This window comes from Brassica napus, chromosome C2 (genome assembly GCF_020379485.1).
Source record: "Brassica napus cultivar Da-Ae chromosome C2, Da-Ae, whole genome shotgun sequence".
NCBI classification, from domain to species: domain Eukaryota; kingdom Viridiplantae; phylum Streptophyta; class Magnoliopsida; order Brassicales; family Brassicaceae; genus Brassica; species Brassica napus.
The window spans coordinates 57,060,389-57,072,168 of record NC_063445.1 but is presented as its reverse complement, the minus strand read 5'-3'; the positions used below and the strand labels follow the sequence as shown (position 1 = coordinate 57,072,168).

The 11,780-nt window shown below is 32.4% G+C and overlaps 2 protein-coding genes across 2 annotated transcripts; one reads left to right on the top strand and one right to left on the bottom strand.

Annotated features, from left to right (window-relative positions):
• The first annotated feature begins 580 nt into the window (after positions 1-580).
• LOC111213968 (succinate dehydrogenase [ubiquinone] iron-sulfur subunit 3, mitochondrial) lies at positions 581-2,297 on the top strand. Its single transcript, XM_048747312.1, has 5 exons — positions 581-833; positions 977-1,092; positions 1,191-1,429; positions 1,643-1,852; positions 1,969-2,297. Exons 1-5 carry the CDS (start codon positions 665-667, stop codon positions 2,153-2,155), a joined length of 921 nt encoding a protein of 306 aa, XP_048603269.1. The 5' UTR covers positions 581-664; the 3' UTR covers positions 2,156-2,297.
• Positions 2,298-2,412: 115 nt separating this feature from the next.
• Positions 2,413-4,412, bottom strand: LOC111213967 (PLAT domain-containing protein 3). Its single transcript, XM_022715811.2, has 2 exons — positions 3,210-4,412; positions 2,413-3,105 (listed from the first exon to the last, which is right to left on the bottom strand). Exons 1-2 carry the CDS (start codon positions 3,276-3,278, stop codon positions 2,668-2,670), a joined length of 507 nt encoding a protein of 168 aa, XP_022571532.1. The 5' UTR covers positions 3,279-4,412; the 3' UTR covers positions 2,413-2,667.
• Between the last annotated feature and the right edge of the window lie 7,368 nt (positions 4,413-11,780).

Genomic DNA, 11,780 nt, shown 5'->3' with positions numbered 1-11,780 from the left:
AACATAAAACTGTACTCTATTTTTTCGGGTCAAAATAGAAAACAGTACTCTGATTCATCCATTCGAAGTTAAATCATATCCTACTATTTTGCTATGTATCTAAAATATAAAAATACATAATCATACAATGACATTCAAACAAGCAGAAATTTAACAAGAGGGCTTGGAGTTAAGAAGGGTGTGTGATTAATCAATGGTAGTTATGCTTTAAGACAATGAGACATGCCACGTCGCATCTCTTCCTCTATCTCAGAAAATTGGACCATTGACTTTTATTACGATACGTTTTGGGAATTACAAATTACAAGATCCAATAATCCAATGCAATTGACAAAATTCTTTTCGTCTGTCAAACAAATAAAGACCTATTTGTCAACGTCCCAAATAACGAGTTCATCTTCTTCTTTTTTGAGTGAATGAATGTAACGGGTTTTATCGTAGAAAGCTTGGCCTTTATATGGGCCTTACAAGTAGATGATGTAATCAAAGATTCACTTCGAACACGTTGTCGTCGCACACGTGCCCTGAGGTACATCCTCAACACTGTCTACGTGTAAGTGAAACGAAGAAGGTCTCTTCTCCTCGCCATGCTAGCTTCACTCTCTTTCCTTCCACAAACGAATTAAAAACCCTTCAATAACATCTTTTGATCAAGCGAGCAGAGATGTTGCGGTTGCCGCAGCGGAGAATCTGCAGCCAAGCGGTGGAGAAAATACGTTTGAGCAGCAGTTTAAGTGGTAACGGAGATTTTCCCATCTTAAAAGGTCACAAAGCGGCTCAGGACTTGTCCAAAGATACTCTAAAGTCCCATGAAACAATCAAAGACAAAGAAGGTATGAATAAACTGATAATTATTTTAAATCAAATTATTTTTTTTTTGGGTCAAAAGTTAAATCAAATTATAAAAAAATTTTAAGACGCAATGTTGTTTTATAGAATTATATATATATATATATATATAATCCAATGATAACAGGTCAACACAAAGTGACCAAGAAGGAGTTCAAGATTTACAGATGGAACCCTGATAAGCCAAATACTAAACCCTTTCTTCAATCATTTTTCGTTGATGTTTCCACTTGTGGCCCCATGGTACTTTACTACAGTTATTGATTACTAATTAGTTCCATAGGATTACTTTGAATTCTGGAGGGCTTCGGTTCTTGGATAACGAGGTGTGTTTCGTTAAGGTTTTGGACGTCTTACAGAAGATAAAAGCAGAGGAAGATCCGAGTTTGAGTTACAGAAGATCATGCAGAGAAGGAATATGTGGATCTTGTTCGATGAACATCGACGGTACTAATACTGTTGCATGTCTTAAACCTACAAACTCCGACACGTCGAAGCCAACCATAATCACTCCTTTACCACATATGTACGTCATCAAAGATTTAGTCATCGACCTCACTAATTTTTACCAGCAATACAAGTAAGTAAACCTCCCTTCTTTATATCCCTTATTGGTTTCTCGGTGCTTCCATATTTCTGGCCTGTGTTGGTAATATTGGTTATATATTTTGACCTAAATATTGAAAGATAAACCACAAAATGATAGAACTATCCGTGTATTTTAAATGAAACTCTATACACTTTTATCCTCTACGTGACACTTCATGCATGTTATTGTGTTGTACATGTTTAGATCAGTCGAGCCATGGTTAAAGACGAGGAAGCCGCCTAAAGACGGACGCGAACACCTTCAATCACCAAACGACCGTAAGAAACTAGACGGGTTGTACGAATGCATACTATGTGCATGTTGTACCACGTCATGTCCTTCTTATTGGTGGAATCCTGAGGAGTTTCCAGGTCCTGCGGCTTTACTACAGGCTTACCGCTGGATCAGTGACAGGTTAAATAAAATATTCAATACATTCACTTCAAACTAGAATAGAAAATCGAAGATTAACAGTCTTAATTCATACCGATCTATAACATAGGTTTATGTTGTACTTTGGTTTAACGCAGCCGCGATGAGTTTAGAGAAGAGAGGTTACAAGCAATAACAGAGGATGAAAGGAAAGTGTATAGATGCAGAGCAATCAAAAATTGTACGGCCACTTGTCCTAAAGGACTTAACCCAGCTAGTGCCATCTTGAAGATGAAGGCTAAGCATTCGCTCCCAGATCCGGTCAAGAGAATTGAGAGAGCCTAGCCATACCATTACTCGGTCCTGTCCGGTTATTATGTAATAAAAAGCTTTTATATCTGGCTATAAGTGTGTTTCTGGACTATTTTCTATTTATATAACTTTATCAGAACACGCTGTGTTTACATCGAAGGAAATATAATATATCTACGTGCTTTCCATAAAAAACATATAAAATGGATTCAATCGGTGAAAAGGACGGACTAATTATTTTCGGATAAATAGTCTTTTGAATTCACCACTTGGAAGAGATGAACAAAATTAGAGTTTAAGACTGATCAACAATTTTGACCAAAAAAAAAAAAAAAAGACTGATCAACAATCAAGATATGGATGAACATCTTATAAGTTATAATCACTCAATATCAAGCATTGTATATAACATATTTGTTTTCGTTCTTTTATTTTTTAAAAGCAGGAGATCTTAATCACACTCGAATTAAATATATGATCACGTCATGTTTCATTGACAACCCCACCAGAATAAATAAATAACACACTCACATCGTGGAAACGACTCATCGATTCTCGACAGAGTCCGAACATTGATTCCTAATGGCCGACAGCTCATATGGCGAAGTATCACGAGCCAGCCATTGCTCCACCGTGAATTTCTCCTGAGAACAACTTCTCCTACGACTCTCACTCATCGTCACTTCAACGTAGTTACAATACCAACCATGGTGATCGCCAGAGCCATCGGAAGTCAAATTCATCGCACAAACCGGACCTGATAAGCAAGAACCTAAGCCGGTGAAAATGTCGAGATTACCCCTCTCATAATAATCATGGAATGGACCCATTAAACCTCCCCATGACACCAAATCGGATATAACAGCATTTTGCCCGTAACTGTCGTAGAGACGGAGGCTCATGACGGAGTCTGAACCGGCTTTCCAAACCGAACCGGTTCTTATGTAAACCGTGAACACGCACACGTCGTCATCATTGTCCAACTATGTAAATAATATCATTAATCACTCTAATCATAAATGGGTAACGTTTGACTGGTAAGTTGTAATATACGATTTGTGTGTTCATTTGCAAGGAAGTGACTTACGGAAAGAGCGATTGCTACGGCGGAGATGAGGAGGAGACAGGGGAGGACGGTGGAGCTGCTGCGCAACATCCTCGTCTTGTAGAACTCTTATGTTTATTGGTTGGTAGAGAGCCAAATTGTATTAAATCGAGTGATGTTGAACACTTAAATTTATTGTAATCGTTTACTTGTTCGCTTAAGAGGGAATGTTAATTTCTGATAATAATAAATTTTCTAGTAATAGTTTATGTGGATATTCCGGTGGTGTCGCTGTAATCCGTTGGAACAAATGAATTATTCTACAAAAAAATTTCCATTATAACTTTCTTTTAATAGTTGTTGACTGCATGCATCTCGTTCATTTCTTAAATCTGATATTTATCAGAATTTGGGTTTTGTTTTCATCTTAACAAAATAAATGAAATAAAAATGGTACGCTTCCTTTTTATTTGTCTACCATAATGTTGATATTTTTATTTATTTTTTCAAAAAAAAAAGTAATAAACGTAGCATATGCCTTTTTGTCAAAGTATATGCTCATTGTGATTTGAACTTACAATATGCTCTTGAGATATTAATTATTGGACACAAATTAAGTTCACCCTTTAAATTCACCCCATCTTTTATAAAAATCGTTTTGCCTTAGCAAAAAAACCCTAAGTCTTTCAGTTGTGTGAAGCTATTGAGAGCAGCCGCCTGACATATCAAAGAGCCGATCCATTGTTCTTTGTGGAGTCCTTCGATCCATTTCATCCCTCGTCCGATCTTGAGAGAGACATACGTCCAGCAAGAGCCGAATCCATATCTATCCTTCAAACCATCCTTTGGATCTGGTTGAGAGAGACACGCGTCCAGCAACTTGAATCCACCAGTCTTCTCTATCCTTCTCTTATTTTTGTTTCATTTTGCTTCATATAGTTCTAGATTTTCCATTCAATATAAAAACTCATAAAAAGTCTTATTTGCTTCTGTTCATCATTTATAATTTAGTTTTCTTTCAGTTCATCATTTTAATCCATAAAATCTCATAAAAATATTACTCTTTTGTTTCAGGTACAAAACCGGCCAACTCTCTCTCCATTATAGCCGCCTAGCCGCCCCATTGCCATCTGCTTGTCCTGTTCAGTTCGAGTCCTTGAACCTCAGCCTAACCAATTAAAGTGACACATAGATTATTAATTAAAAAATATTAAATTAAATAAAAATAGATACAAAAATAAAAACGCTAATTTTAACGACGCTAACGATTCCAGCCTAAATCTTAAATTCTAAACCCTATACCCTAAATTCTAAACCCAAATCCAAACCCTAAACCCAAACCCTATACCCTATACCCTAAACCCTAATCCTAGACCCTAAACCCAAATTATATACCCTAAACCCAAAAACTAGACTATAAACCTAAACTCTATACCTAAACCCAAGTCATAGACCCTAAACCCAAACCGTAAATCTTAAATCCAAATTATATATCCTAAACCCAAAACCTTAACCATAAGTCCAAACGGTAAATCCTAAACCCAAACCGTAAATCCTAAACCCAAAACCTATATTCTAAACCCAAATCCTAGACCTAAAACCCAAACGGTAAACTCTAAACCCAAACCCCAAACTTAGATGCTATAGGGTTTGGGTTAAGGTTTACGGTTTGGGTTTAGGATCTAAGACTTGGGTTTAGGGTATAGGATTTAGGTTTATAGTCTATTTTTTGGGTTTAAGGTATATAATTTGGGTTTAGGATCTATGATTAGAGTTTAGGGTATAGAGTTTGGGTTTAGGGGTTTGAATTTGGGTTTAGAATTTAGGGTATAGGGTTTAGAATTTAAGATTTAGGGTTTAAGATTTCGCTGGAAGCGTTAACGTCGTTAAAATTAGCGTTTTTATTTTTTGTAGCTATTTTTTATTTAATTTAATATTTTTTAATTAATAATCTATGTGTCATTTTGATTGGTCCTAAAGAATTCATCCTAAGAGGTGAACCTAAGTTTTGTTCTTAATTATTTATCAACGGAAAACATTTGTTTAGTTTCCAAATGAGTTTCTTATATAGAAACTCGGAGCATAAAAAATATATTGCTATTATCATATATATATATTCATATTCCAGCTGAAACCAAGTTGGGTGTGTGAACCCACCAAGTTAGACGGACCAGATTAAAATTATCCAAAGATTTCCCAAGCAAATCACATTTGATTAAATATTCGAATATTTTTAGTCTTTTTCTTTATTAAAAAACTTCAAAGAGGTGATTTGTGAACCGTTGAGGATTCTATCAAATCAGAATCTGATATCGTTTTAAAGACACCCACTTGTAATTCATACTTAATATGCCCTGACCTGAAACTAATGGTTGAATAATTCATAATTGTAATGTACTTACCGGTTCTAACTACTACTCTTTCAGTTTTTCGTCGTATGTTTCTTTGTTAAATATCTAACAATAACTCGCTATTTAATAATTGAAAATAAAAGATTGTCAATTAAGCATGCACGTCATTATATTTTTGTTCTGGTTAATGACATGACATTACAAGTTACATTAGCTTTCGCTGTTTAGAAATGCTCACCATGATCAGCACCGGTCTTGACTTTGAGAAGGCTGGAAGCAAAATATGAAAAATAGGCTGCCACCACGATTTGAACGTAGGCAAATGCAATGTTAAGTAACCACTACACTAAAGACATTTTTATGAAATCAGAGCCGATATTTGTTAATAATATAGAAGGCCGGAAGCTAATGCTTCTTTGGCTTCCCCTCAAGGCCGTTACTGACCATGATACAAAATTGTCACATAATATAGAATTACTTTTGATCGTATAGATGATCGTATGACATTAATTTATCATGTACATACTACCATCTATCAGAGTTTCAAAGAATACTTATCTAGCCATATATAACACGCATTCGTTTGTCCTATTGTTTAAGTGTATGGATTTCATAACAAGAAGCGTCCCCAGACCAAAACAAGCAGACAAGACTGGTGGATGTGTTAAAAAAAAATTTTATGGGTCGACCTATGTCTTAGCCAAGAAAAACATGTCTGTTGTTCTCGTTTTAACATTTGCATACGCGAGTTAAGGCAGATAAATATTAGATGTCTAAATCTTATTGCAAAATCACAAGACACATATTTATATTGAATGGAAACATCAAATGCATGACATAATAGTTATTATCTCTCTTATTAAAACATAATCATTTCCATGGACTTAAACTTTTTTTGTAAATTTTTAAATTTAATACTTCTAGTATATCGTCAAACTCACCCTAAATCATTAATATCTCAATTCCTTATAAAAACATTAAAACTTCATTAAGGATAATCATGAAAAACAACAATATACTACTAACTATGTTTTCAAACAACACAATAATTAATCTTGTGTCCAAACAATAGAAAACATCATGTCTTATCTTTTTAATAACATTTTATTAATCTTTTTTAAATTATTTAGTAAATCAAATAATTGATTAAAACACTCAAATAATTTATGAAAATTTGAAAATAAATATAACTATTTTTTACAAAAACAATATTTAATATGATATCAACTAAATATTAATGAACTATTTTATTTATATTTTCATAAATAAAAATTGTATTAATTAAAAAAAATTAATTAAATATTGTATATAAATAAATATTAGAGAAAATTAATTACATAAAATAATTTTTATAATTTAAAATTTATCAAAAATACATAGCATACAATTAATCAAATAAATTACAGAGATTTTATTAAAAGATCATAACGAATCAGGTTGAAATAATTGAAAAAAAAATGAAAAAAGTATTATATAATTTTATATTTAATATAAATATATAATAGTATAATTATATAGTTTTCAAACACTAAAATAAACATTTTAAAACATTATTAATTTTATAAATTAAGTAATGTTAAAAATTTATATTTGTATTCAAAAGCGCGGATCATAGTCTAGTTTATAATAAATATTAATTTAACATTTGTACCAAAAAATTATACTAAACCTAAATCTACAATCGGAGTTGATTACTATCATTAACTGTTATTAGGCATTTAGATTTTGTAGGTAAATATCTCTTTTCCTGATTTTCTTGGAATATTCTGATCTTTTGAGAATTTTAAATCCAAACACTTTGGCAACCATGCGGGTTTTGGGCGTGGTAATGCTAGATTTTATCGCTAATTTAAAATAATTTCCACTTATTTGTGATGTACAGGAAATATCTTCTCTTCAGGTTCTTAAATGTATAGTTTATTCAATTTTTTTCCAAATTATTAACGCAGCATCGATTATTCTTTTTATTATTATTTAACTCAAAATGTATTTTCATCTACTATGTTTACATGTTACTGCTGCGATAATCAAATTAATATGGTTCCTCAGAGACATGGAAGCTCAGACTTAGAGATGCCCCGTCACGATAATAAGTCGATAAAAAAGCATATACTGTAACCTTTTGGGTGTAGAGATAAAATGAAAATGAAAAAGAAAAACTATAATTACAGCAAAATTTAAGTAATTGATCATAAATTAATTATAAGTAAGGCAATATGTGCGTTTATTCCGAAGCCGACCGGATCCGCCGATAAGATTTATCAAATATATTAATAATTTTGGCAATATATCAAAAAGTAAGGCAATATATTAATAATTTTGTTGCTAATGTGGGGATGTATCAATTCGATTAGTGCGTTGGATTGTTATCTCTTATCATCACAAATTATTATAAGTAACTGGTCGATAAATTATAATCTTCTCCTACCCATCGGGATAAGGATTAACTACGGCGACTCAAATAAGGAACTAATAGAGAATATATAATATATGTAGCTAGTCTAGTAGTAATAAATTAAGTTTGTTTTCTTTTCATGGCCGCATGGTAAACTATAAAGAAATTTAACTATAACATGAAACGAAATGTTTAACAATCATTTCTTAAGCGTCTCTCTCCTCTCCTAGAGAGTGAGTTCTCTCTCGAACTCTTTTGCTCTCTTATCAATAAAAATTTTTTTAGAGAGTTTAAAGCTTGTTTGAGAGTGAGAGAGATCTTCACTTTTTTGTTCCCCGGTTTCGGTTTCATCCGACCGGTATCCGACTCCGGCGACGCTCCATCTCCTCGGAAGTTGTTGTCCGGCTTTTGACTCTGGCGACGTTGACTAGTCCTCCGGTGACGTCGGCCGGCTTGCTCTCCAGTCTTTTATGGAGTTTTTTTTCTGTTAGTTTGAGAAAGAAGAACTCTCTCTCTTTTCTCTTCAAAATCTTTCAGAGAGAGGTACGGGCTTTGACTCTGGCAACCGGTGGCTCACAAAGCACCGAGTTGGCCGGGTATCGACTCTGGCAAGCGGTGGCTCCCAAAGCATCGACTTGGCTGGCTTGTAACTTGAGATTCATCACTCATCTCTGATGAATTTCAATGATGTTTCGTCCGGTTCATCCGGCTTTTTAATTTTCTCTACGTTTTATACTTTCAATCTTTTCTTTGGTTTTCCATATCAAATCGGTTTTGCTGAGTTATTATTTGGAAGCTGTGATCTTTCTCCTATTATTGGATTGTTCCACCTTCACGCTTATTCTTATCATTAAAGGTGGCCTTTTTAAATTTGTTAGATTCACAGCTTCTTTTGTTTTCGTTGGAACTTGGTGAGACCGATTTGATTTTCAATGAAGAGATGGTGCGGTTCATAGCTCTACCACTTTTGAGCTTTAGTTGTTCTTGGATGTTCTATTCTTGAGCTTCCTGTTCCGGTGAGTATCCGGTGGATCTCCGGTTAGAAATCCGGCAACGGCTTGGAAATTGGTGAAGAAAGAGATGACTCTGCTCTTCCGCCACGCGTCCGTCTACCGCTTACGTTTGACACGTTGGCTGTGAGCTGTCTTGAGCCTCTTTCTCTGTTGGGGTTTTATATGGTCTTTGCGGTTAGGCCTTAGTTGTTTGTACGTTTGGGTTTTACCTTTGTCCTTTATTTTATAATTTGTACCTGTTGGTTTTTAGCCATTTAATAAAACGAGATGACAAAAAAAAAAAAAAACGAAATGTTTATTTCGCAAACATGACAAATTTCTGAGGTAAATTGATACTAATAATTTATCTCACCAAAATCTACTATCGAATAGGTGGAAATATACTGATTGCAAACACAAAACTTGAACCATAAAAGAAAAGTAAAATCTGAATTTATCTTAAAATCGTAGACAATAGTAGCAAATTGATTCGGCCGATTTTTTTAAACACTTAATTCATCTGATTACTTTTAGAAAATTTACTAAAAAGCCTATAGCAAATGATATGAACAAAGAAAAGCAAATCACATAATGACAAAAGAATCCAACTTTTAGAATATTATTTTTCTCTTTAAGAAGTGTATGTGTGGGCCGAAAATAAGTGGCAACTCATTTTCCATCTACATTTTTTTCATAACAATTTTTAATTATTAACCCTAGGATTAATTAAAGCCACTACTAAACATTTGTAGATTAGATATTACTGTTTATTTTGATGGATATGATGGTTTTTCATCTAATCCAGTATTCACTAATTACAAAATATCCATTACCCTTTTTCTATTTGAAATAATTAAAATAATATATCATGTTATGGGCCAAGAAGTAACTGAGTCATAAAGACGTAGGGAAGCCGTGGGATGATAAAGTGGGCTCATATCCACGACCGAAAGTCGTTGAAAGCAACGATACCGTTAGGGTTTGACAGTTGTTTCCGTTTACCTGTCAATTTACTTTTCCTTTTCTTCCTTTTCTTTTATTTTCAACATAAGTATTCAGAATAATGTGTTTCAAAGAAACAAAAAATATATTCAGAATAAATCTGGACACATATATACACAATAAAGGTTAAAACAAAGTTCATCAATCAAAGTATAAAACAATGAAGAATATAATTCCTGGATTTTACCACCCAAAAATAATAATAAGAATAATTCCCACATCCTTGTTCCACTTGATAGGACTGTTATGGTCCAAGAATATTTGTTATTTTGAATGTATGATGCTGAATTTTTGCTGTTTTTTTTTTTCATTCATACGTTTGTTAGGATTCGATGTTCTTTTATTTTTAAAACAGGGAATCGATGTTCTTTTAAAGTTATTTCTGTACACATTTTTCACTCATCGATAGTTTGAAGTGAATCATTCTATTAGCTAGAATTGAGATTTGTAGAGACATCAATTATTTTAATATAAATATATCAATTATGTAATAAAATGCTACTCTATTTTATTTCAAATTGAAGTAACTCTGCAATGTTATTGAGTTTCATCTTTTATTTTTTATTTTAGTCTAATTCCTATCACATTTAATAATGAAAATGCAAGACCGACTAAAAATGAAGTTATATACAAATTATTTTATTTTAAAAGTTATTTTATTCTGTTTTGAAGTTTAAATAAAGTAAAATTCAAAAAAAAACTTTTTGGATCAAATGGACTGTGGTTAAACATGTTCTAATACAGAAGCTAATGAATACTTTTCATTTGGCTCGGTTCCCATTAGATAAACCAGATAACATATCAAATTTTACGTGAGCCTTTTCATTAATTTTCAATATATTTTTTTATGAAATTTCAAATTTATTCATCTTTTTTTGGGAACTAACATTTACAAAAGAATTATATGACTACTTTTGACTACTTTTCCATGCAAAGTGTAAACAAAAAGAATTAAACTGAAAGCCCCATCTACAATTTTCAATATTAAGCTCGATTCAGAATAAATAAGCTACGAAGCTCTTATGTATTATTTGTTTCCTTACAAAATACTCCTTATGTTTCTAAAAAATGATGTTCTAACACTTTTACTTGTTTTTAAAAGATATTAATTGATAATTTTGAATTTATTGAATTGATATTGGTTTAAATTTATGAGAAATTATTATAATTTTTAAAGTTAATGCATTGATAGACGTTAAATACTTTTTTTTTTTAATATTTGTGAAAATCTAAAATATGCATTATTTAGAAACAGAAAGTGTATATATATAGTCACGAGTTCAACAATAACACATAGCTGAATCATTTGGCTAGATAAAATTTCACATGTTTTCTAATGTGTATATACATATTTATATTCTTCTCTAGTCGCCAAGGATCGTATGTGTGTGTGTAAAGCTTTTAATAAAACAGTACCTTAGTTTTATTTATTTCTTAACTTATGAGATCAACATACATTATTGATCTCTTTATATAGGAACTTTTAACTTGTCCTAATATACTTGAGACTAGGAAACTTATCTTTATCCTAATCTATAAGTTATTCTATTTTCCTTAATGAATAACTTGTATCCTAAGCTATTTTATTGAAGCTTATCCACGACATCTTCACCATGGTTTTATCAATCCAATGAATTCAGAAACATTTATGATTATTAATAAAATTTCACAATTTCCTAGAATAACAAGTTTATATTTACTCGCAAAATAAAAGTTCACATTTACATGGGAAAAGAGGACCGAGACGTGTTGGCTCCATAATGCTTCGACAGAAAAAGAAAAGATAGGAAAGCGATGAGAAACAGCACACCAAACCAACGACGTATAATAAGTTTCTTTACATGTAATGACTCTCATTTCTCACTTCATTACA

Coding starts and splice junctions, on each gene's coding strand:
- LOC111213968 (XM_048747312.1), top strand. CDS start 665: ATGTTGCGGTTGCCGCAGCGGAGAATCTGCAGCCAAGCGGTGGAGAAA. Junction 834..976: donor AACAATCAAAGACAAAGAAG/GTATGAATAAAC, acceptor CAATGATAACAG/GTCAACACAAAGTGACCAAG. Junction 1,430..1,642: donor AATTTTTACCAGCAATACAA/GTAAGTAAACCT, acceptor GTACATGTTTAG/ATCAGTCGAGCCATGGTTAA.
- LOC111213967 (XM_022715811.2), bottom strand. CDS start 3,278: ATGTTGCGCAGCAGCTCCACCGTCCTCCCCTGTCTCCTCCTCATCTCC. Junction 3,106..3,209: donor CCGTAGCAATCGCTCTTTCC/GTAAGTCACTTC, acceptor TTATTTACATAG/TTGGACAATGATGACGACGT.